At 40.0% G+C, this 26400-nt stretch overlaps 1 protein-coding gene across 1 annotated transcript in view; it reads right to left on the bottom strand.

The window, feature by feature from the left end:
* Positions 1-726: 726 nt before the first annotated feature.
* The window catches only part of NUDCD1 (NudC domain containing 1), a 142347-nt gene continuing 116673 nt past the window's right edge, over positions 727-26400 (bottom strand). Inside the window, exons 9-10 of the mRNA XM_074943934.1 lie at positions 9668-9827; positions 727-4346 (exon numbers count right to left, since the gene is read on the bottom strand). Coding sequence (XP_074800035.1) covers positions 4051-4346; positions 9668-9827 — 456 coding nt within the window. The 3' untranslated portion in view covers positions 727-4050. The remainder of the gene's footprint in view (positions 4347-9667; positions 9828-26400) is intronic.

Below are 26400 nucleotides of genomic sequence, written 5' to 3'. Positions count from 1 at the left end.
TTAACAATTTTGTAAAAACAAAAAAACTTTAAAGTTTACAAAGTTTTTTTTCATTTTGATGAAGGACTAGAAATTACAACCATGAGGGCAGGAATACTGGTACAAACAGGTAAAAGAAAAAAGAGAACTAGAAACCAAAGCAGTAAAAAAATAAAATAAAATAAAAAAAATGTACATTTGTAGTGGCCATTGAGCTCACAATCTCAAATCTTTTTGACATCCAGGTACTTATTTCTAGGTCCACTTGATGAAAGATTTTCACTCAAAGTTGGGCAGACTGTTAGCTCTGTAAACACATGTTCTCCAGTCGTTTAATGTCCTTTAGATACATCAGCAGTCCCTGAATGCTTGGAGAGGTTTCCAGTTATTGGGGATTTGATATTTTGCCATCAGTAATGTTAAATGAAGAGACCTCTTTGTATAAATCCATTGTGACGTCCTTCACAGTCCATAACAAGCACAATTAACATCAAGATGAACTTTCTATATGTAATAAATTGTGTGTCTTACTGCTTATGAATACATCTCCAATTGGAGACATGTCCAGAATGCATGTAAGAGCACCAACGGGAGTGGACGGTGTATGGACAATATGGAGAGCTTCTTTTATATGATGCTAAACTATGCCTGGTAATGTATACTTTGTGTAGCAAAGATTACACATTGTACAATTACTTATTTTGCTACATTAAGAGTGTATTTTGCATTGTTCCTGATCATTCCCCAGAAGTGTTCATTTAAACATTCTTTTACCATCAGTTTAAACGGATTATACATTTTATTTTACCTAGAACATTATACCAGTAAAGATTAAAAAATGTCTTTTACAGGTTTCAATGGTAACTCTCACTGATCACATTTCTCACCTCATTATGAAAGACATCACAAGATATTCAATATTTGCAAATAGATTCAGACTGTTTTGAAATTGTTTAAATCAATTAAAAGACTCTTCATCCAATAAATTATTAATCAGAGTACTACTCAGCTTTGATTTTGAAATATTAAACAAAACATGACTTAACTGGAAAAATCTTTGTTTATACCCAGTTCTTTATACCTAAGATTTCTCATGTGTTAAATATACATTCAGAATTTGACCTTTTCTACTGCTTACACATACAAGGTATACAGTTTTTATATACAAATAAATACATACAAACAGGTTTCAGAAAAGCAGTATCCAGTTGCAAAGGCAAACACCTGCACACACTTCTAAAACACTAAGCCCGCAGAAACTAAACAGTTTGCACACACACAAATCCCATTTGTCCACAGGGCAGTAGTTAGTGTTTGAGAAGCACAAATGTAGGTATTTGTACTCCCCAATATACATAATTCCAAAATGAGGCTGCATTGAAAAAAATCAGACCCCAAAATGCTCACTTGAATTTAACTGTGCATGTCTGCTCTATTTAACAGGTTGGAGTGCCATTAGGATTCCTGAAAAAATGAACGGCAAACTGTTATTTGGCCCCAGTAGAACAAAAAAAAAAATAAAAAAATAAAAATGCTAGATAGTCTACAGGTAAGTGTTTATACCTACATTTATCATAGCAATTAGATCTCCCACAGAAGTAAGATACGAGAACTGAGTCTAGAGCTAAGTAGGAGTTGGACTACTGCCATTGTAATTACATTAATATGGCTCGTAAGTGAGGCAATCTGCATCTGGTTCTCTACATCTTAGACTTTGGGATAATAAAGATTCATAGTTTTACTCAAAAAGCTATTCAAAATCCTTATGATATGATAGAACCAGAAAAACAACCATTTGTACATAAATGTTAATATATACACTAATGCACAATCAACTGCAGCCTTTATTTCCACCCAATACAAACATTAGATCTGCATAATATGAAGAGCAAAACACAAATTGACAAAAGCCAGAAAAATTCAAAGTTATAGCTGCAATAATGTCCATTATTCAAACCAGCCACAGAACTAGGAGTCAAAAAGAGTTTCAGCCTCAACTACTAATCTCGTTGCGTTTGTCATTTCACAAACCTAGATCCAGACTCTGGCTTGCACAGTGCATACATGCAGGCCAGAAAATAAAAAAACAGCCAGCAGCACTGTCCGGTGGGACAATGCTGACCTCTCCAGTTCTTCCTCCTGGAAAAAGTGAGGAACTGCTCTGCAGGTCCTCTGTGACTTACAGTGAACAGAGATGCAACAAGACACAGCCAAATGGTGAATGGATGGAATGTGCATGTTTAGGGGCATATGCATATTTGACTCCCTGTCTATGCAATGACCACTCTATGCAAATTGAGCTATGGCCCCTTGCAAATTATTCCTACTGCTTCCAGAAAGAGGCTATCCCTGGGGAAGTGAATGTAAGGATTATCATAGCAAAGATCTGGGAGCACAGCAGACTGCTTTTGGCAGAAGTCATTATGGTGCAGTGCAAACATCAGCCAGAATTTGGCCCAGGTATGGAATATCTTTGGTATTTATGTATTATAACCTTCAGAAAAAAATTAGAATGGTTTATTATGATTTTAGCAAAAGGAAGGGCACACATTTGAAATGATAAACGGAAGGGATAAAAAGTCATTTTAAACAGTTTTTAAAAGTTTTATTTATGAATGTAATGTTTTAATTATTTTTAACTTGCAGAATAATACATGTTGCAGTTGTACACAGCCAGGCGGAGGGAACATTACAAAAAGAGCATTTGAAATAGATTATTTGCATCTATAACAGCCAAATGGGTTCCCCGACATTTTGTAAATAGCATCCACCACATTTGCTTGCAGGCTGGGGCATTCATAAAGAGCTGTACCTTACAAAATGAGAGTGCTCTCTGGTAGGTGCCAAGTCTCAGTCAAAACAAAAACCTGGTACAAAATCAGGTGACCACACCCCATACATTTTGAATAATCACACTCTGCTATGTCGGAGCCTGTGGCAGCATACGACAGATATAAGCCTCAAAATAAAATGAATGTAAAATGGGAATGCAAAAGTAAGAAATATGGCTCTGCAACTGGAAACCATTTAATTATGGATTTTTTGAGCAGAAAAGTAGGTTGATTTATATCAGCTCATCAAGGCAATTGATCTTTTAAATAATAAACAATACTGTTAATTCTTCAAAAGGACATGGAAACATATGATTCTATGCAAGTATTCTGAGTGGAATACATTTCAGGGTCCATTGTTAACAAGTGAGCAGAGTATTCAGAAAAAGGACGAACACTTTTTTCACTGTAGTCAGTTTTTCTTCTGAGTAAATGTGACCTTGTTTGAAGCTTAGAACGTTCTGCTCCCAAGAGAAAGCTACCAAAACCATTTTAGTTTTTAAGTTTTTAAAATGTTTGAAGATTTAATGGGAAGCACAAATGTGTTTCAAACAGATTACTACAACTGTACATATATAATAAGGTTATTTGACCTGAATTAAAAAATATGCTGGAAAAAAGCAGATGCCCCAACACACCATCATTTAGCCAATGAACCATGATTTGCTAATACTAAGTGAAGACATTTAAATATAAACTGAGACTAAAATTTTCAAAAATAATTTAAATGGCTCTGTAAAATATCTGTTATTTGGGTAAAGTGTGATCTTTGCCTTGTGTTTATGTAAGCTTATAATAAAACAAAGACTTGTTTTATTTATCTGAATAATACCCACAGAGAGAAACTATAGCAATTATACAAAATAGAAATAAGTGAATACTCAAGATCTTCTTGAATGGCAGAATTGTGGTGGAAAAACTATATGAAAAAAACAATGCATGGATGGATCATTTCATACATGCCTCCGGTAACTGATTAAAATACTGCTAGCACAACAGAGAGTTTTCTTGCACTTTTCCATAGAATTGGAAGTCCCCAAAAAATTCATTGACAATGGAGTTGAAAAGCTTTATCCAACTGGGCACAAGTTCCAGTGAACATATTTTGGTTGTCCTTTTAAAAATTAAACAGGGTATTATGATATTTTACTTCAACAGTATGTGATTTAACTTTTTAGGTAATATCTCATCATTTCTCAGACCAATTGTGAATACATCCAAGTCAACATGACATATTGGATCATTGATTTTCAGTGTTTACCTTTATTAAAAACAAGGATTTTGTTGTGAGAACAAATAATCTCTCATTTGTAGCCTGAAAGCCCAAGATAGGATCACTGGCTTCCAGGGTTGCTACCAGCTGCTTAGCAACCTGCCCTACTTGTCTTCCCTCCTTCCTGTTGTAGAGAACTGTGGACAGAGGAGCGGGCTGTCGATAGATGAACACTCGACGCAGGCACTCACAAATAGCAGCATAGGAGTAATTTGGAGGACAAGCAGTGAATTTTTTGTCTTGCTTTGATGCTTGGACATAACCTGCAAAGCATACAGATATACAGAGGCAAGAAAGAAAGTCAATATATGTTTCAACTGTGCTTTATTCTGTCATTTCAGAATCCTGTGCTTATATTTTAAAACTAATACACAAAAGGTCACAAAAAGATAAAAATATACATAAAGGACAATTTAGTACTAATGGCTCCCTTTGTCCTCTTAACATTTATCTCTGACACCTCTATGCATGCCCCTCTCTATGCCTGAAAACCTGTTCTTGACAGAGTCATTCTTCCACTATCTCCTCCTCAGAATATACTTCTTCAGTGAGAACTATAAGGCCTGGTACCACTTCCCAAAGAAACGAGAACAAAACAGCTATTAGCAAAACTCTAAACACCACACACCGTATTCTTCAAAAACGTACAGCACTTACTCTTGGAATACCAAATACTGACTGAAATATCATCTATAGGCTACATCTGAAAAAAATTTATTCTTCAAAACCATGAGTTAAATTGAGTTGGTTTTTAAAGAAATGTAGCACCCTGTGTCACATTGTTTTTGCCCCAACTCATCCTAACAGTAAAACACAGATCCACCAAATTCCCCATAGAATTATTATTATTAATTAATTAATTAAACTCACTGAATTATTATGCACAGGCTACATCAGGGGCTGAAGAAGAAATATATTCCATCACTGAGTAACATGGACAACTGCCCTCTTTCAAACTGATTGCCATCCAATATTGTTTCGAGTGGGAGTGAGGCTATAGGGCCGGTCTTAGCAAAATGGGCTACCATCTTCCAAGGACAGTTTGGCTTTACTCTCATTAGAAACAATGTGAGGCAGTGGCCATTTTGAAAAAGACAGTTCTGTTAGTAGCAGGGACACATTCTATTTCTTCCTGTTCCCCTAAGGTGTCATTACAGGGCATAGTTTAGGTTGTTTGGGTACCTTAGCTATGTATTTCCATACCTTAACATATTTAGATTTATTTTATGTTTAACCCTAACTCAAAACTTCCTGGGTTTGTAAATGCTTGTTTTTTGGAATAAATACAACATTCCTACAATGTCTGTATTCTTAAGTTACTGATATTTGCTCAAACACAGTTTTTATCTGGGAATAACTTGTTACTACTAAGCTAGACAGCCAATGGCACAGATAAGGAGCCAAGGCTGCTCCAAGGGGTAGCCTAGCCCAGCCCAGCCCAGGAAAAGTTTTAATAAAGAGTGTTAGCTAATACATTTAATTCACGTATTTTTAAATCCTAGTGTAGACAAGGCAAGTCGGGTTTAAAAACAATCCAGAGGGCGAGGGAGTCTAGAGCCAATCGCTACCATATCATATGTTGAAATACGTCTTGGCCTGTTTACATTGGGGCTTAAAAGTAAATGAACGTGTTTTAATTAACAATTTTTAAATGCCCTGTTTTTCAGTCTAGACCAGTGGTCTCCAAAGTGGGGTGCATGCACCCCAGGGGGTGCGCAAGACCATCCCTGGGGGTGTGTGGCAGGAGGAGCGCCGCCAAAGAAGCGCCACTGGCACGCCGGCGGCAGCTCGGCTCTCACCGCTCCGTCTTCGGCGGCACGCCGGCGGCAGCTCTTCTTCTTCTTCTTCTTCTTCTTCTTTTTTTTTTTTTTTTTTTTTTACTTCCCTACACCTGGCCCTGGGGGTGCGCGATCCAAAAAGTTTGGAGTCCACTGGTCTAGACATAGCCATGGCAGCTACATGGGGCTGGTAGCAGAATACAGACTGCTGAGCAGCCGGAAGAGAAGGAAGAGAGGCCTTCAAGTCAGCCATGGATTTAGAAGGGCAAGACCAAACACTCCCATCCTTCCATCCAGCTGCAGTAATGAGAGGGGAATAAAACAAGAGTTACTTGTAAGTGTGTGTGGGGGGACACCCTCAAAAAACAACTTTTTCTTCACAGATTCAGAGAGCTCAAAGCCAGAAGAAACCATTAGATGAACTAGTTTGACCTTCTGCATATCACAAGCCATTACATTTCACCCTATTACCCCTGTATTCAGACCAGTAATTTGTGTTTGGCTAAAACATAACTTCCAGAAAGGCATCCAGAGATAGAGAATCCACCGCTTCCCTTGGTAGTTTGCTACAATGTTTAATCACCCTCACTAAAAAAATTGTGCTTTATTAGGGATGCAGGGACATGGACAATCTTTACGCCACCTCACACACATACAACGGTGACTACTGCAAGGAGAGGGAGTGAAGGCGTTGTTCTTTTGGCTGTACTTTGCACAAAGAGGAGAATTTGGCCCGCAAAGGATCACAATTCTTGAATCACTCTCTATGTACTGTGGGACTAATTTTAGACCAGCAATGAAAACAGGGAAAAGAAGAGAACAAGACTACAGGCATTGTGTTAGTGAATAAGATGAGCACCGTGGATCCTTTAAAACTACTTTCTTTATCCCACAAGATGCTCACTTACTACCACTAGCTCTAGCATGATATTTCTAATGTTTAGTTGTAGATAAACAAGGTGGTGACGTATGTCTTTTCTGGCAAATAAAAGGTAAACTAGATTAGCACAGAAGTGTAAACTTCAACATGGTACTGTAAATGATAGTACAGTAAGGAGGAAAATATGGAGGAACAATGATGTTTTTACCCCCACAAACACAGAAAGCTTGAAGAGGAATTTTAATTTTCTTCCATTTATTTCCAAAATTATAGAAATATTGGTGCACCTAAAGTCTTAAAACAGTATTAATGATTAATTGTAAGATGATTAAAATTAATCACTACTAGTTTGGAAAAAGATTTGCCTTCTCTTCTTTTAAAGCATTATAAAACCACTTTGCATACAAAAATAATGACAAATATACAGACTGAGTGATGACAGTAGATTTTAAAGGTACTTGAAGCCTAATGTGACATTAAATCAAGGTAAGAGGCTGATAAAAAGATAGTTCAAGTACAAAACAAAACAACAAATACAAAAAGAAAAAAAAATCAGGTATGGGAATTCAAGTCCCAAAGCAGACAACAAAAGCAGTCTGGTCTGATTAGGTAGGCCACTATCCAGAACACGTGTGTTCTCAGACTTTGCTGAAGCTATAATGAAAGTGAAGGATTTCTTAGCTTTTCTCACTGATTTAATGTGGGCTTGCATCAATGCCCCATGTTTACTGTACTGAGATCTAGTCTCTTCTGCCCTCCTATTTCATCTGTTGGAAGTCATTCATGAGTCACGATGACTAGAACAAACGATGTGAAGGCAAGAGGCAACCACGGGAGCAGTGTTCTGAGGCCTGTTGCATTCTACTAGCTTATCAATACCCTAGTCAGGCAGTTATTCATTGTTTCCTAGCAGCAAGTCCTAGAAATCTATGGGATTCATAAACTTGCAAGCATGCAACAACAATTATGTCTGCCTCTAACTGGAGGCGCTGGGACAATAGTTTAGGCGTTTTTCCTGTGGTTCCAGCACACTCACTGAGGCAGAAAATAAGATCCAGAGACCACTGGGAGAGATCTTATAGTTATTACAGTCTATGTGAAATCTTGTGCTTGACTAATTTTGATGGCAATAAGATATACAGATCTCAGAGCTACAACCCTTAGATTCAGAAATAGAAACCAGATTCAAAAGGCTGAAATACAAGAAGAGGTATTTTATTAATAACTGGTTAATAAACTAAAGGACAACATTGGCATAAGAGCAAACGGATATAAACTGGTCATGAACACATTCAAGCTAGAAATAGAAGAAGGTTGCTAATCATCAGAGGAGTGAGGTTCTGGAATAGTCTTCTAATAGGAGTTGTGGGGGCAAACAACGTAATTGCTTTTGAGAGAGCTAGACAAATTTATGAGTGCAACTGTATGACAGGATTGCTTGTGATGGTAGGGGGGTAGCATTCAGCAGCCCTGGGGCTTACTTCTGGTTTATGTCTTATGTTCCTAAAAGCTCATGTTTCAGCTGGCTATCTACAGGGGTAAAGAAGGGATGTTTCTCTCCCCGCAGTGTATTCTGAGATTTTTTTTTTTAAAAAGTCTCTCTGTGATGCATTAGGAATGGCTATGGATGGAGATGGGACATAGGCTGGAGAGGGCCAAAGCCCTAAGGTGGCACCAAGCAGGTTCTTGGTTTGCTGGGATTCTTGCTCACATGATCAAGGCCTAATTGATTGCCATGTACAGGTTTGGGAAGCAATTCTCCCCCAGGTCAGATTGGCAGTCACCTTAGGGAGGGGCTCTGCTTTCCTCTGCAGCCTGGAGTGCAGGTCACTTGCCAGGATTATCTGAGTATATTACACTTAATCTGTTTCCTGCCATCGTGGGGTCTTGTGCACCTTGTTCCTTCCTATTTTCTGCCTGTGGCACATAATAGGTCTAGTCTCCTGTGGGCTGTAATACCTTGGTCTACTTTCAGCTTCTGGATGGTGTTGATGGCCCGTGAAACACAGGTCAAACTAGATGACCTGGTGGTACCTTTTGGCCTTGAACTCTATGACCATGATGTCTACAGACCAGCAGCTAGATAAAAATAGCCAACGTGTAAAAGATGAACAATATCAGTCTCCTTGCTGCTAAGGTTAATTATTTAAAAGAAAATTACACGATGGTTACTAAGACGAGCCTTTATTTTAAATGTGAAAAGTTGAAAAATAATATGAAATGTGAATGTGAGGCTACTTGGCCTGTCACCTGGTACTTAAAGAGTCACCAGACTCTGAAGACCACTTGTTAAAAATGTATCTTGCCATGAACACATTACATCTGTACTCTATGCCCTGCACTAGATGCCTGCTGGTTTCTGGTAGCCTTAAAGGTGCTGGTTGTGAGCTAAAAAGCTTGAAATTGCTTGGGGCCTACTTACCCAAGAGACTACCTCTTTTCCTGGGCCATATGGCCACAACTGAGGTCAGCAACGGTACTCAAGCTGAAAAATCTCATTATAAAAGGGAGAGTCTTTGACTGTTGAGCTCCTTCCATGATCTGAAATAGCCCAAGTCTGTTGACATTTAAGGCCCATCTCTTCTCCCTAATATTCTGTCAAGTATTCTTAAACCTCTTGGTTCACATATTAATAAACATTTAGTTATGAAGAATGATGCATTGACCTCAACGTTCTTGTGATTAGATAACCTTTTTAACTTCTAAGCTGATCTTCTGTCAAGGCACACACATTACCTATAACTTCTGTTCTAGTATTTCTAAAATTAATCCAACATTCTCTTATCAATAGAATTAATGCACTAATCAATCAAAATTTAGTTAGAGTATCTCATGAACAAAACATAGATCTAATGGAAATGAGATGGCAAAACCTTGAGTATCATTTGTTAGAAAGAGACAGGCCACTGAGCAGTTCATTCCATACCTAAAGCGTTGAAAGTTGCAATGTGCTCCCACATACTGTCCGGTTGGTCAGAGCGTGGCTGCCAGAGAAGAGCATCAATATCATGCCGCAAACAGAAGCAAGGCATTTCTTTGGGATTCACCACTGCTGAGAAGAGATACTGGTTGCTTCCAAGATTCACCTAAAAAAGAAATTAAATAAATCTTGAAGATGAATTCAAAAATTGCAAAATACTCACAATATAAATAGCAGCAGATTTTCTGTACAGTTAAGACACTGGCTATAATTTTAGGCCCCGGGAATGTTTTCTTGCAGTACTGTATTACTGAAACATATTTGTTTGGAATGTTGTTGTAGCCATGTTGGGCCCAGAAGATATATGTGAGAGAGAGAGAGAGAGGGTGGATGAAGTAATATAATTTAACAGACTGACTGCTGTTGGTGGAAGAGAAGCTTACAAGTTTTGCAGAGCTCTACAGCTTGATGGTCTCTAGGGTATGGGTTCTCCAGCTGGGTGTTGAGGCACTCAGGATGGGGTCACAAAAAGGTTTCAAAGAATAATTTCTATATAGTTAACTGGGGCAGGGCTGTTGCCCCAGTATGGAACAGATTTGTAAGCACTGATATCGTTTGTTTAGTACACTAAAAATATGAAATTCAAGCCATTTAATTTTATTGACTCAGTTTGATCATAATTATTAGGTTTCAGACCACAGCCCTAATTATCAGGACAAATCCTATTCACTTTCCACGTGAGTGATTCCCAGTGACTGCTGTACGATGGCTTGTATGAGAAAAGCTCGTAGGATTCATCCCAGTATCCTATCTAAACACAACACCACACAATTAAATGTCGCATATCACTTTAATTTACTATGAAAACAGTCTTCTCGGATAATTAACAACAAGATGCTTATGTAGCACTAGCTACCAAATCCTCAAGAAGGAGGTTAGTATTATATGAAAAAGGGAAAGTAATTAAGTGACATGGCCAAGGCCACTGAAGGATTAGCAGGCAGGAGTTCCTTGTTCCCAGTGTGATGCTCAGATCACACCTATATTTTCTAGAGGAATAAATGTACTTGAGATCTCCTTTGCACCTGAAAATGTTCTCACACTGCAAGAGTATAGCAGTTGTTGCTAAATTAAGATACTCTGAATTATTGTAATTTGAAGCAGGTGATGGAGATGTGAGATTGCTACACCTGGTTTCAGATCTTGCTACAAGTTTATTAGTATTATTACTCCTCTGTGCAGGTTCTGAATGATGTTGAATCTCATAGATTAGTAGTTTGGTAAGGGCAGTGCCCCCAGTACTTGGATTTTTACATTGATTGTTAATTATTTGTATTGTGGTAGTACCTAGAGGCCACAGCGCCATTGTGTGGGCACTGTACAAAAATATAACAGAAATGGTCCATTCCGCAAAAAAAACTTACATTCTAAGGATAATATGAAACATAGCACATACATACAGCAGATGGAGAACTGAGACACAGAGAGATTAAATTATTTGCCCAAGGTTATGCAGGAAGACTGCAATAGAGGTGGGAACTGAACCCAAATCTTGTAAGTCAAGCCTCAGCTACAAAGCATCTTTCCTTGGACAGCAGCTCCTCCTCCTCGACAGCTGCTTCCATAAGCATCCAGGCTCTTCAGATGTATTAGCAGCTGTAAAAGATGTGAAGTAACCCTAGCAGTCAACAGGGGCTTACTGCAACAAGGAGAACAGCAAGGACAGATTTCCTAGCCATCAACAGGCAAAAGAGCTGCCAATATGGCTGGAGTCAAGAGCATCAATCCGGTACTTTATGGAGACTGGGCAGTGAGATGTAAGAAATTATATTTTTACTAAGGGCTGAAAATGTGCTCAACACTGGGCAAGATGGAAAGTCCAAGTAGTCTATGCTCCAAAAAAGTTGACAATCTAGCAGACGGAAGGGTGTCAAGTAGCAAAGCAGAAAAAAGCAGACCAGTCGCAGTGGACACCGAGCAGCACAACAGAGCGTCACAGAGAGATGTGTGTAGGAAGTGGGGACTGAAATGAAAAGAAGAAAATGGCAGTGAGAAGTTTTTGGGAAAAGAAATTAATTAGATTTTTCAGGTTTTACTAACTGTAAACTTCAATTCACATAATTAGAGATGTGCTTCGATTTTAACATTACCTATACATGTACAGATTAACCAAGCACTGTAACTGTATCTTTGAAATTTCTAGGGTCCCTATCCCCATGGTATCTTAGAGCTACAATTGCTAGAGATAGTGTGGGGTCACAAATGGGATCAAGATCTATGAAATAGTCTCTCAGGAAGTGGCCCACAGCCCTAAGATCAGAGAATTTGTGTGATAATACACATGCACTCCACACCTACCTGGCTCTCTATGACAACTCTTAGGGTTTCTTGTAACCCCTACTAACCCCTATTTATCTTCCTGAGGTACTGATAATGCAACAACCACTGTGACATCTACAGTAGGCATCTATTCTGTGACCCAAGTACTGCTCGGTCTGTGGACTCCAATGGTTAGCACTCTGTCCTCCAAGACTAAAGCCTCCATCATTCCAACAGACTAGCAATCATCTCCCTCCACCTACTCCAAAAATAATCCACAGACCAACCTCAATTCTAATTCGCAATACACAAGACATTGTAAGAAAAGAAAGAAACCAACACAAATAAAAACAGTTCACTCGTGAACAGAGGCTGCTGCAGGAACCAATGTTACCTATAAGCAGGTAAATATATAGTTTGTGACAGTCCTTACCTGTTCAGCTGGTGTCACAGTGCAATTTGGTGGATCTTTTCAACAGAAAGTTAAGTACATTAGATTTTTCACCTAGCAAATGTGACCTTTAAATCAGTTTTTCCATGTATAAGGAATATCCCTGCATCTCTCCGCTAGTTAGCAGCATGCATGAAAGATAGCCCATGTTTGATAGCACAGCCAAACCTCAAACCTGATGCCTAAAGTTAAGTTCCTAAATACATATTTAGCCCCAGAACCTGCACATAAATTGACTTCAGAGGGCCTCCATGCAGGTGCGGGGGTGGACCTATACAGTCAGTCAGGTGGGTATTAAAAAAACAAATAAGGGGATAAGAAGAGAGAGAACTGGGATAACAGTGATAGGAATGTCTCACATAGATTATCCATGTATACAAATTGAGGGCCCAAGTGCTTGTTTTTAACAAAATCAGAAAGGTACAAAGAAAGCAGATAATCCACCCTTCTGGCAATCTGCCTTGCCATTGTCAGTTGGCCCTTCAACATAAGCATCTTGGTAGAAGTGCATTTTGAGGAGGGATTTGAAGGGGATAGGGTGCTGGCTTTCCAAATGAGTTCAGAGTTTTATTTGTTAGCCGTGCACCTTTAAGTACAGATACCTAAAAACAGATACTATGATGTCAGGGACTACATAAGCACTCAACAAGAACCTACACTTTATTTGATATCCAGTAACCAGTAACAAATCACTGAAATGAAATCCAGCTCAAAACACTAATTTTGTCTGAAATGGTGGTATGCAATTATGCAGAATAGTTTTAAATGTCACATCTGGGCTATCACTATGAATGTCTATTCTAGGAGGGAGTCCCCTACCTATTCCCTCACAGAGGAGGGGGAGGGATAGCTCAGTGGTTTGAGCATTGGCCTGCTAAACCCAGGGTTGTGAGTTCAATCCTTGAGGGGGCCATTTAGGGATCTGGGACAAAAATTGGGGATTGGTCCTGCTTTGAGCAGGGGGTTGGACTAGATGACCTCCTGAGGTCCCTTCCAGCCCTGATATTCTATGATTCTAACCCTGTTAGACTGGCTTTCCTTCCAAAAAACAAGCAGTTTTAAATATATGTAAATACCATCAATTTCTTCCCTTTCCCCAGCATTTAAAGAAGCTCACTGAACATTATAAGGATCTTATAATAATAAAAGACAAATAATGAACCCTCACTATGTTTTAAGCTTAAAATGTTTTTTCTATGCAGTCTGATGGCTTGTGGAATTCAAACAATTACTCTTTTTCCAGAAGTAATTGTAGTATTTTGAAAGACGTGATCAGTGATGTTTAAGATGGTTGAGACATATTGTTGTATTTCAGCATGGCAAATGGCACGACATAAGTATATAATTTGCATGGAATTGACATTTCTATGACTAGATCATTTGGATGCATGGCGTATACCGCAACCAGCTACTTCGCAAAAGGATTATCTCACACTATTATCCAAAAGAAGCAGAAACAACCAAACAGAGAAAAGAATTATGCAAGTTTGAAGCAGTCATGGGTTTGCAGCAGCAGGAACCAGATGAATCTAGGAGGGAGGCCCCTGCCTCTTCCCTCACACAACCCTGTTAGACTGGCTTTCCTCCCAAAAATCTATGCAAGACATCTCACGTGACATTCAATCATGCAGGCCACACCTAACATAGTCCTGTAGTCCAGATTGAATATTAGGTGTTCAGTTAGTCACAAGTAGCTTGCATTTGTGGCTCATGGACATCAGAGGCCACTATGGGCCCAGCACTGGATATGGGGGGGTGGGGGTTTGAAAGCTGGGAGGAGCCACCAAGTAGGAGCAGGGACATAAAGTGAAGAGGGGTAGGGTTGAGTGCTGCTAGGGATTACCCATTCTGCAAATCAGCCAGCACCCCTCGATACCCTCTCCAGCTTCCACCCAGCTCTCAGCCACTCTACCCAGCTACCTTCAGCTTTCCCCAGACACCTTCCAGCTCCATGAACTCTACCCCCAACCACACTCATCTCTCCCCAGCTCCCCCCGGGCACCCCCACAAACCCAGCTGTCTTAAACTTTCATCTTCCTTATCCCCAGACCTCTGCCCACCCTGCTCTCCCAATTGCTGAGCCTGTTCTAATCTTTCCCACTGGACAATCCTAGTCATCCCAAATTTCTAGTTTGACACTACCACAAACCCAGCTGCCTTGGCTTTCCAACTCCAGAGAGCCCTTATCCAGTACCCATCTATGTCCCAGACACCCTTCAGCATCTATTTACTTGCCACGTTTTCTGCAGCTCCTTGTCCTATTCCCACCACTACTTGGGGCAGGATGTGTTGACCGTAAACGGAAGTGTCTGGTTTTATACAAATTACTTGGGTAACCCACATGCTTTATCTTGCAACATTTGACTTTGTTTCTCCAGGGGAGGGGAAGTGAAGCAGTGGGGGAAGAGTCATGAATATTAGTTGGACATTGTGTCTTTGCACACGTACAAAGATCAGGGTAGAGCAACTCAGAAAGACCAGAAACTGTCAGTACAGGAAGTTACCAGTAGTAACAGTAGTTTACCAGACATGCTCAGTAGCTCTTCTGAGGCCGAATGGCAAATTTTCATTCTGGGAAACCTACTTGTCAGGTCATACCTTAATCATCCTCTGAAAGCTTAATCACCCAGACAGCAAAGGGGCAAAGGTCAGAAATGGAGATGTTAAAAATAGCTCTTTAGAATTGACCTGCTGATTGATGCAGGACAATTGTGTTTGCTGTGAGAGCTGGAATGCTGTGGAAATCCGCAGACTGCTTGTTCGCTGACAGGGTTCTGAAGTGTTTGAAAGGATTGAGATACTGCCATTTCTCAAGATCTGATGAGTCCAGGTCACACACTACACACTATGGTCACACAGTGAAGACTGAGAAAGACAAGATCAGAGGGCAAGTGTGTTTTGATGTGTGTGCTAAAGTATAGAAAATGTTATGTTGAAACTTCATATTTGAATATATGTAACAGAAACAAAGGTGGAGATTCTGTATTAGGAACACCAGTAGATTTATTGTCCAATAGCTTTCCCTCAAAGTTATTCAAAGTATTATTATTAAAATGTGTTCTGTGTACATTAAATGTGTTACTACAAAAGTATATAGTACTATTTGAAATTGACTGGGAGGTATTAACACTTATTTATCAAGTATTTACTTACAATAGCCCTGAGGATTAACTGTGCTTAATAGTTTTCAAAAAGTCCTGAAAAGTCAGAACTGTGCTTCAGCAAGAAGTTAAGTTGAGATACAGGAAGAAAGGGAATGTAACAGTTATGCAGAATATTGCCCGATCATCCCCATATCCCTATAACATTTGCAAATACACAAATTATTCAGCGAGCTAATTTACATATGCTGAAATTATTATTCATGCAGGGTTTTACCACAACACTAATTTAACCATAAATTCCTTTATTAAATTCAAAGGCTGAATGGTATTTGTACAATTGCCCTAAACGTGCTAAACAAACCTAATAAATAAGTGATTTTCTACATCCAGATAGAAACAAAACGTTTATAAGCATACTTACAAATGGACTAAACCCAGAGGTGTTTAGACCCATATTGGTTGGCTCCAAGTTGACCAGGCAGGTATTAGCAATGAACCCTATAAGAGATTACTTTTTTTATATACCCTTTAACACACAATTGATGTCATTGCCAATTACTGATGTCAGCTAAAAAACAATTTGAGACCGTTCATCCTTATTTCCAGTCTTAATCCAGATAAGATTTTCAACTTCTTATTTCTCCAAGGCCTTTCCTCCTTATATCATCCCCTCCTTCTTGCTGACCAACAGCTTTTCCATTGCAGCTGGGTTCACATAGGCCCTAATTTTTCAGACAGCCCTGGTATGTGAGGTGGGAAGATCCATAAAGGCTCAACCTAAGACAATTTCTTTGTCTTACTTAAAACCATCTGCAGTCACCCCTGTTGGTCAGAGGCATTCTTTTTAGAAACTTCCCTTTATTTCATGAGTTATGCTTGTGAACCAGACAGCCTCCCTACTTTATTCCATCTGGCGTTACAACTCGTTACATTCAAGGACTTTCTTTTACTTGCTGGTTAGGGCCTTTCTTTACAACACATTCTTTTAACCAAACTTACGCTAACTTTAATTTTATATTTATTATACAAAATATTTGCAAATAATTTGCACAAAATTTGGTGGGGGAAGAGAGGCAGTGGCAGGAACCACACAGTGATTCTAGATGTAAGGAGCCCCTGCTGGGAAATCTTTTTGTATCATCATCAATCCAAAAAGTTTCCTTTTTCTTCCGTCACTCCACACAAAATTAACTATCTTCAGAGTATCAGATCACATAGCATGCCCAAAGCCTATCAATGCCAGTCCTGTTCTGACACAGCTACTCCCTCCATAGCAAATAGCCCTGCCTTTCATAGCAAAACTAGTCCCTGTTGACTTGAGAATGAGACAAACTGAAGTTTCCGGTCCTGCTCTGTGATAACATACTGGATTGTCACTGGCCTACCCCTGGCTATTGCTGTTGATAAAGCTAAAGGAGCATGGAAGAATCAGTAACTTTTACCTACTAACTTTTAAAGCAAGCAGCCAGTATAATTCCTTATCGGGAAGTTGAATAATTCCATTTGAGTTATATATGACAAATGTTATTTTTAAACATACAAGTTATAGGACTAAATTGGAGTACATTCAGTGGCGGCTAAGGGATAGCACTCTAAATGATGACATCTTGTATGATGTTTTAAAAGAAAAATCTCAGAAAACAACTGAAGTTACAATAAAAATGTTCTTACTGAACAGATTTAATTTATGGTATGTACACTTAAATATAATGCAAAGTGGGGAATGTCCTTAAATATTTTGTTTTCTTAATTTTACCCAACAGCAACAAGTTGAATAACATTCTGAGGCTACGTCTGCATCAGGAATACAGGAATACCTGTATAGTATATCAGCAAAGTGCTCCTAGTGTAGAAGCAACTTCACCAACAAAGCTGTGCTTTGCAGAGTTATAATAAAATCACCCCCCACAATTAAAACAAGCTATACCAGTAAAAGCGCAATTTTGCTGGTATAACTGTGTCTACAGTAGAGGCTTCTGAAGGCAAAACTATGTCAATTAGGAATCAGAGCTCATCATTGTCCTGACCAGCATAGCTGTACTTACATAAATCAGTAGTGTAGACATAACCTGAGCTAATGTTTCACAAAAGTTCTACCTCTCTAATGAGTACAAAGATATACAAAGCTTAATATGTTATACCATCATCTAATTACAGGTGAACAATAACTATCATTCATATCTCTGTAAAGGAATTCTGATATTCCCCTGAATCATTTATGCAAGGAGGATTTTCAGACTTCAGAATCAGAGGTGCCAAGTGATTTCAGCCATGTAACTTGAGCAAAGTGTGCAGAAATGAATTAACACAACGAAGTACATGGTGGAAAGTTAGAATGAAAATACACAAATACACTGTTTCCCCTAACAAAGAAAAATCATACAGTCTAGTCACGAAATGTCATGTATTTCTCCCCTGACCCATAGTAGCCTTACCTTATTTTTCTTCATATCACTGAAATGTATTATAAAACATGAAGACATCTGCTTCCGGACTACCAAGCTGGAATACTCTAACATTAAGGAATTATAAACTTAACTATTAAAAGGAAAATATTTTTTAAAGTGTTTGGTGTTTTAAAATTTAAAAAAGATGGTTCAAGTGACTTGTAAGCTTTGTGATATATAAAGCAATTACATTTGAGTAGGATGGATTAGACGCAAAGGCAAAACATTTAGGACATCTTTCAAAAATGCTGAAAAATGCTCCGGCCCGTGGTGCAGCCAGGAAAAAGTGGCACTTTCCCCTTAAAAGCCAGTCGGAGAGAAGCTGGGTGCACGGCTGCCCCTGCTCCTTCTGAGTCCTCCGGCCCGTGCTCTCAGGGCTGCATTCCGATAGGGGCTTTAGAGCTCTAGGCCAGGGCCCCGGGGCCCCCTTAGCCCAGGGCCCTGAAGCCCCTAAAGCCCCTGCATTCCGGGTGGCCCTGCCTGCCGTGGTGGGGGGGGGGGACTTCTATATTTGTACAGTGCCTACCACAATGGGGTCCCAGTCCATAAATAGGGCTCCGAGGTACTATAGTAATACTATTAATAAATCATATATTTGAATTTTTTGATATGTTACAAAGTGACTCTCTATATCTGAATTATTGGTCCTCACCCTCAAAGGAAACCTGCACAACACTTTCAAAAGACTAGCTTGGGAGCTTAAATTCATAATTTTGCTAGACATGGTCTTAAAAATCATGGTCTTAAAGACACTGGATTTATGGCTTACTACAACCATCTCTAATCCACTAACCCCCCTTTTTGTTCTATGACTACAGGGGTGTTAACAGGCCACTTCACCTTGAAGGACCTCTTAGAATATCTGTTAGCTACTTATGATAAACTATGTGTTCAATCTTGTATTTAGCTGTGACACTCTACCTTTTCCAGACCTGAAGAAGAGCTCTGTGTGGCTCGAAAGCTTGTCTCTCTCCCCAGCAGAAGTTGATCCATTAAAAGATATTCCCTCACCCACCTAGAATCATAGACTCATAGACTTTAAGGTCAGAAGGGACTATTATGATCATCTAGTGTAACCTTCTGCACAACGCAGGCCACAGAATCTTACCCACCCACTCCTGTAACAAACCCCTAACCTATGTCTGAGCTACTGAAGTCTTCAAATCGTGGTTTAAAGACTTCAAGGTGAAGAGAATCCTCCAGAAAGTGACCCATGTCCCATGCTGCAGAGGAAGGCGAAAAGCCCTCAGGGCCTCTGACAATCTATCCTGGAGGAAAATTCCTTCCTGACCCAAAATATGGCAATTAGCTAAACCCTGAGCTTGTGGGGCAAGACTCACCAGCCAAACACCCAAGAAAGAATTCTTTGTAGTAACTCAGATCCCAACCCATCTAACATCCCATCACAGGCCACTGGGCATATTTACCGCTAATAGTCAAAGATGAACTAATTGCCAAAATTAGGCTATCCCATCATACCATCCCCTCCATAAACTTATCAAGCTTAGTCTTGAAGCCAGATACGTCTTTTGCCCCCACTGCTTTCCTTGGAAGGCTGTTCCAGAACTTCACTCCTCTGATGGTTAGTAACCTTCATTTAATTTCAAGTCTAAACTTCCTAATGGCCAGTTTATAATTCATTTGTTCTTGTGTCCACATTGGTACTGAGTTTAAATAATTCCTCCGCCTCCCTATTATTTATCCCTCTGATATATTTAGAGAGAGCAATCATATCTTCCTTCAGCCTTCTTTTGGTTAGGCTAAACAAGCCAAGCTGCTTGAGTCTCCTTTCATAAGACAGGTTTTCCATTCCTCAGATTATCCTAGTAGCTCTTCTCTGTACCTGTTCCAGTTCGAATTCATCCTTCTTAAACATGGGAGACCAGAACTGCACACAATATTCCAGATGAGGTCTCACCAGTGCCTTGAATAACGGTACTAACACCTCCTTATCTCTACTGGAAATACCTTGCCCAATGCATCCCAAGACTACATTAGCTTTTTTTCACGGCCATATCACATTGGCGGCTCATAGTTATCCTGTGATCAACCAATACTCGGAGGTCCTTCTCCTCCTCTGTTACTTCCAACGGATGCATCCCCAGCTTATAACAAAAATTCTTGTTATTAATGCCTAAATTCATGACCGTGCATTTTTCACTATTAAATTTCATCCTATTACTATTACTCCAGTTTACAAGGTCATCCAGATCTTCCCGTATGATTTCCCGGTCCTTCTCTGTATTGGCAATACCTCCCAGCTTTGTGTCATCCGCAAACTTTATTAGCACATTCCCACTTTTTGTGCCGAGGTTAGTAATAAAAAGATTAAATAAAAGATTGGTCCCAAAATCAATCCCTGAGGAACTCCACCAGTAACCTCCTTCCACCCTGACAGTTCACCTTTCAGTTTAAACCATTGTAGTCTCCCCTTTTACCAGTTCCTTATCCACCTTTCAATTTTCCCTTTGCAAGGTCCAATTCTACATGGCTTTTGGCCTTTCTCACTTTATCCCTACATGTTCTGACCTCCATAAGGTAACTTTCCTTGCTGATCCCTCCCATCTTCCACTGCTTGTAGGCTTTCTGCTTTTTCTTAATCATCTCTCTGAGATGCTTGGTCTACAACATCTGCCTATGAGTTTCTTCCCCCTTTCTTGGGATGCAGGCTTCTGATAATTTCTGAAACTTTGACTTGAAGTAATTCCATGCCTCCTCTGCCTTTAGATCCACAAGTTCTTCAGTCCAATCCACTTCCCTAACTAATTTCCTTAATTTTTTAAAGTTAGCCCCTTTGAAATAAAAAATCCTAGTCACGGAACTATTTTTGTTTATCCTTCCATTTAGTTTGAACTGAATTAGCTCACGATCGCTCGAACAAGGTTGTCCCCTACAACCATTTCTTCTATGAGGTCCCTCACTACTCACCAAAACCAAATCTAAAATGGCATTCCCTCTTGTTGGTTCAGCAACTAGTTGGTGAAGGAATCCATCAGTTATCACATCCAGGAAAATCTGAGCCCTATTATTATTACTAGCACTTGTCCTCCAGTCTATATCTGGGAAGTTAAAGTCTCCCATGATCACACAATTCCCATTAGTATTTACTCCATTAAAAACATTAAAGAGGGCTCTATTCATATCCAAATTGGATCCCGGTGGTCTATAGCACACCCCAAGCACTATCCCAGGGAGGCTCTAGTAGCTGTCTTCCCCAATGTGATTTTTGCCCAGACAGACTCTGTCTTATCCATTCCATCACTTCTTATTTCTTTACAGTGTACCTCACCATTGATATACAATGCTACTCCACCACCTTTGCCTTTATTTCTGTCTTTCCCAAACAGCATATACCCTTCAATACCTGTAGTCCAGTCATGACTACTATTCCACCATGTTTCTATTATCCCTATAATATCTGGTTTCACTTCCTGCACCAGTAACTCTCGTTCCTCCATTTTGTTACCTAGGCTCCTCGCATTAGTGTACAAACATCTTAATTTTTGCTGTTTGGCTTCACTCACGTTCTTTACCCGATTAGGCACAGACATTCTTCTGCCAGTATCACCTATTAGACTGGTATCTACACTACTCTTCCTCCTTCTGTCCATTCTCCTACCCGCACCTGTATCCTTTCTTACTTCGTTTTCTTCCCTCTCAATGTTAAAATCAGGCATGGAGATTTCCTGGACATCTCCCAACCATCCCCCCAAATTCCTAGTTTAAAGCTCTCTTAATCAGTTGTGCCAGCCTCCATCCTAGACGTTTATTTCCCTCCCTACGCAGGTGAAGTCCATCCCGACAGAACAGCCCTCTGTCCATGAATGCTTCCCAGTGGCCATACATCCCAAAGTCCTCCTTATAGCACCACTGCCTGATCATAATCTTGTCACACCTTTGTTGCCCTTCTCTAGGAATAGGCAGTATCCCACTGAAGATCACCTGAGCCTCGATTTCCTTAAGCATCTTCCCCAGCCTGGCATAATCTCCCTTGATATGTTCCAGCGAGAATCTAGCCGTATCATTTGTTCCCACATGAAGGACAATCAGTGGATTCTTTCCCGCTCCCGTTAGGATCCTCTTCAGCCTCAGATCTACATCCTGTATCTTAGCACCCGGCCGATAGCACACCCTTCTGTTCTCTGGATCAGCTCTGGTTACAGGCCTGTCTATTCTTCTCAGTAAAGAGTCTCCAATCACGTAGACCTGCCTTTTCCTGATGATGGTGTGATTCTCCAGTCTATCCTCTGTTCCCTCTGGCTGCAAGTCCTCTTGATTCCTATTGTCCCTTGCAATCCTCTGCAACCCATCCTGTATCCTCCTTGGGCTCATATTTGGTGTTGTCTCCATTGACTCTTTCCCTCTTCCTATAGGACAAGCTGCTCTTCTCTTCTTCCTTGCCCTTCCACCTTCAGTGACCACCTGCTGTGCCCCTTCATTTTCCAACTCTGCAACCCTGTTCCTGAGCTCTATTTCTCCTTCACTAGCCCGTCTTTTCCTCTGCCTGGTTCTCTTAGTCACATGCTTCCACTGTCTACTTTCCTCACCCAGCAGTCTCCCCTCAGAGTTCTTTGGTCCTGCTTCCATCTGCAAATCTGAGCTTTTCCCTTCAGCCTCCTCATGTCTTTGCTCCATCATCTGCTCAAACTCCCTTCTAAAATCAGCCAGAGTTTCCACCTGCATCTCCAATCCTCGGATCTTTTCTTCCATCAGCTCTATCAGGCGGCACTTCATGCAGACGAAATTCTTTTCAGGTACCCCTTCCAGGATCATGTACATACCGCAGCTTCCACATCCAGTCATCTTCATTGTGCCTTCCACTGCTTGGGTCACAGTACTGCTGCCTCTGTATCGGTCATAGCCTTCTCACCTGTTAGTCTGAGAAACACAAACCAAACCAAACCAAACCACCCACCACCCACAGCAAAACAAACCCCCAGCAAGCACCAAAACACTGCCAGAACATGCCACACTCCCTTCACTAGCTTGTCTGTTCCTCTTAGTCTTCCCCCCAAACTCCCCGTGCAAACTCCCACTCAAACTCCCCTGTTTACAGCTCTGTTTGCTGGCTCCTGTGCCGCCGCAGCTGTCCGCGCTGCTGCCTGACTGGCTGGCTACCTTTATAGGATCTCAACTATGGCAGTGTGGCACAGAGAAAAAGTTGTTCATTCAAGTAGGCAGGTCCAAGGAATTTATAGATTTTAGGTCATAACCAACATCTTTAACTCCACCTAGAAGCCGATGGCCAGCCAGTGAAGAACGTGGAGCACCGGTAACATATGCCACCACTGAGATGTGCAGGTTAACAAATGGGCTGTCGCATACTGTGCCATTGCTAAAACTCACTTGAAATAGCTATCTTCAGATCACAATGTTACTTTCCATGAAGGCTGGTTCTTAATGAAGTTTTAATGATCTTCTTGACTAATTTTAAGATTAAAATTTTAACACTGACCAAAAGCTATTCATTAAAATATTATTGTCAGCACCTAATAAAGAGCAAGGCAGATGTCCCAGCAACCAAGTAAAAACTTTGACTGTGGAACTGATTTATTAAAAAAGAAGAACTTGGATTAGGAGTTAGTTTTAGGTAATTCTAGAATCTGAACACTATCATGAAAATTCATATTTCAGGTCAACTTAATAACACTGCTGTAACCATTATTCATGTGGTTCTCACAAAGCAAGCAGAAAAAAACAAATGTCTAAGTTAATTTAATCAAATTTTACAGCTAATTAAAATAAAGCCACCATGTCAGTTATTAAAATTATGAGAGTTCTGTCTATAATTACCTTAATTAATTAGAATCATGTTATCCCTTTTGATTTACATGATACTATCCACCTATATGAGATAAAAGATCAGCTGTCCTTTCTTTAGTCTGAAAAAGAGAGACAGCCAAACAAAACATGTCAATAACTGCTATTAGCTTCCTGATTCCAGGGATGCACTTTTTCTCTTAAAGGAAAAGGAAGAACAATTTTGATAATGCCTGGACATAAATTGTTGCAGACTTGTAAGGAGAACACACACGCGCACACACATGTACGTATATATATATAAACCTACAGTATCCTTTAATTGCAGTCATTTTCTTTCATAAATGTTTGCCTGCTTAATCAATGGTTAAGTTTTCCTGCCCCAGATATAATCATTCTCATAACTAGTCCTTGGAAAACAGCTATATCTTAAAATCATGATACAAGAACTGTCATGGATAAATTTAACTTGCAAGTAGGGGAATGGAGAAAGTGCATGAAACATATATGTAATGCTCAGTGTTTCTGATATCAAAAGCCAACTCAAAGAAGTTGCACATTGAACACTATCTTGCATATATACTCTGTAGGCTAAAATAATTTGCATTGCTGCTCATTCCATAACATTTTAATTTATACTAACTTTATCACCAACAAAAAGCATCAACTTTTTAAAAGTAGATGTGTAACTTTAAGCTACAAAGAATATAAGTGAAGATACACAGTTCATGAACAGAATTTGCTTTAGAATCTTTCTAGACAGTTTAGAGGCTGCTTACTAACTGTTCTTGCCCTGAGCCTTTCTTTAGCCACAAATCTGAAAGTCAATTTCATTTAGATTAAAAGGGTAGGGACGTGTGTGTCTCTAAGAGCTGGCCACACACACACACACACACACAATCCCCTATTACAAGACAATAAGTACTACTACCACCTGAAATAAAAATCCCTTTCATCTGGTGAAATGACTATGGCCTTCTTTACCAAAAGGTCTTTTGGATTGCCTACAGCATCCCCTCCTGGGAAGAGGCTATCTGGACGACAAATTCAGAGGGCTTTTTGAAAATGAAACCTCATAGCCCCACCACGCAATGATCATGCAGGTCCTCATGCTTTTTCTGGATCTTCTAGTGGAATCCAGAGGCCTACAGCAAGGTGGATCTGAGGATGTCCATTTCACCCAGACAGGAATTCCTTTTACCAGGTTACTTGTCTCAATAGATATCTGAAGCTGATAATGAGCCAATTCTACAAGTATTTTTGGTCCATTTTATTGTCTTGATGAGTTTCCTAACATAAAAACTGTGTAAACCAAATGTCAGACCTTCTCTTCTGGCTAACTTAATAACCTACAAAACTTTCCCTCAATTCCCAAGGACAATTTTTCAAAAATAATAGGATTAGAAACTTAAACATCATCACTATATGAGTGTCCTGTCCAAATTTCAGTAAACAAAATATAAGTTGCTGAAGTGATCAGACATTTAACTTTTCTGAAAAGGATCACAGATGCTCATCCACAACTGACCATGACACACATGAGAATGAAACAAAAAAGACAGATTTTAAAGCAGGAAGCCACAACTTCTTATATTTTTAACTTTAATCAGGGAGACACCAACTCTCCATTTGTCCAAAAAAATTCCAGGCATTTACTTGTGTACAATGTGATGTTACAGGGCTTCCATACCAAATATCTAGCATTCAGGGTCGGCCCCCTTCAGCTTACCCGCTAGGATTCAGCCAGCCTCTGAATTCTCTTGCACTCCTCACAAGACAAAATGACGGTACACTCAAAAGATCCCTCAGTCTGTGAAGAACTAAAGACTCTCCTCCTACCTCCAGACGAGCAAGGTCAACAAGCCAACTTTTGGATCTCTTATGCAGATTCATAGAAACGCAGGGCTGGAAGGGAGCTTGAGCGGTCATCTATGCCAGACCCATGTGCTAAGGCAGGACTAAGTAAACCTACACTATCCCTGATAGTTGTTTGTCTAACCTGTTCTTAAAAATCTCCAATGACAGGAATTACATAACCTCCCTTGCTAACCTATTCCAGGGCTTACCTTCTCCGACAATTAGAAAGTTTTCCCTAACATCTAATCTAAATCTCCCTTTCTGCAGATTAGGACCATTACTACTTGTCCTACATTCAGTGAACATGGAGAACAATTGATCACCATCCTCTTTTTAACTGCCCTTAACATATTTGCTGCGAGGAAGGCATGGATATTTTGCTGGTCTTGCCATGAGGGAAAAATCCCTTCCTGACCCTAAAACCTGTCAATCAGTCAGACCACATCATCTTGGAAACACTGTTCAAACTACCTCTCTATTATAGGGCAAAGAGGGTGGGGCAGCAAGTGTTGCTGAATGGCTGTTACATGCTGTGATGGGTTGGATCACAGAAACCCTCTTGGGGCTGCCAACTGATGTGCCAAGACTACTTCTGCCCCTGCTTTCTTGCCCTGGCAGCTTGGGACTTCAGTGCCCTGCCTGATTTGAGCCAGACCCGCTGGCCTGCTGCAAACCCAGAACTTCCATTTGTGATCTTATCCAAAGCATCTGCACTGGGAGTCTGCAATTGTATTCTGGACACCTGGTAGATAGACTGCTGACATTTTTATCTGATGGGAGATATGCTCAGAGTCACGAAAC

The sequence above is a fragment of the Natator depressus genome, chromosome 2, assembly GCF_965152275.1.
Source record: "Natator depressus isolate rNatDep1 chromosome 2, rNatDep2.hap1, whole genome shotgun sequence".
Taxonomy (NCBI): Eukaryota; Metazoa; Chordata; order Testudines; family Cheloniidae; genus Natator; species Natator depressus.
This window is presented reverse-complemented; position numbering and strand designations above follow the sequence as displayed.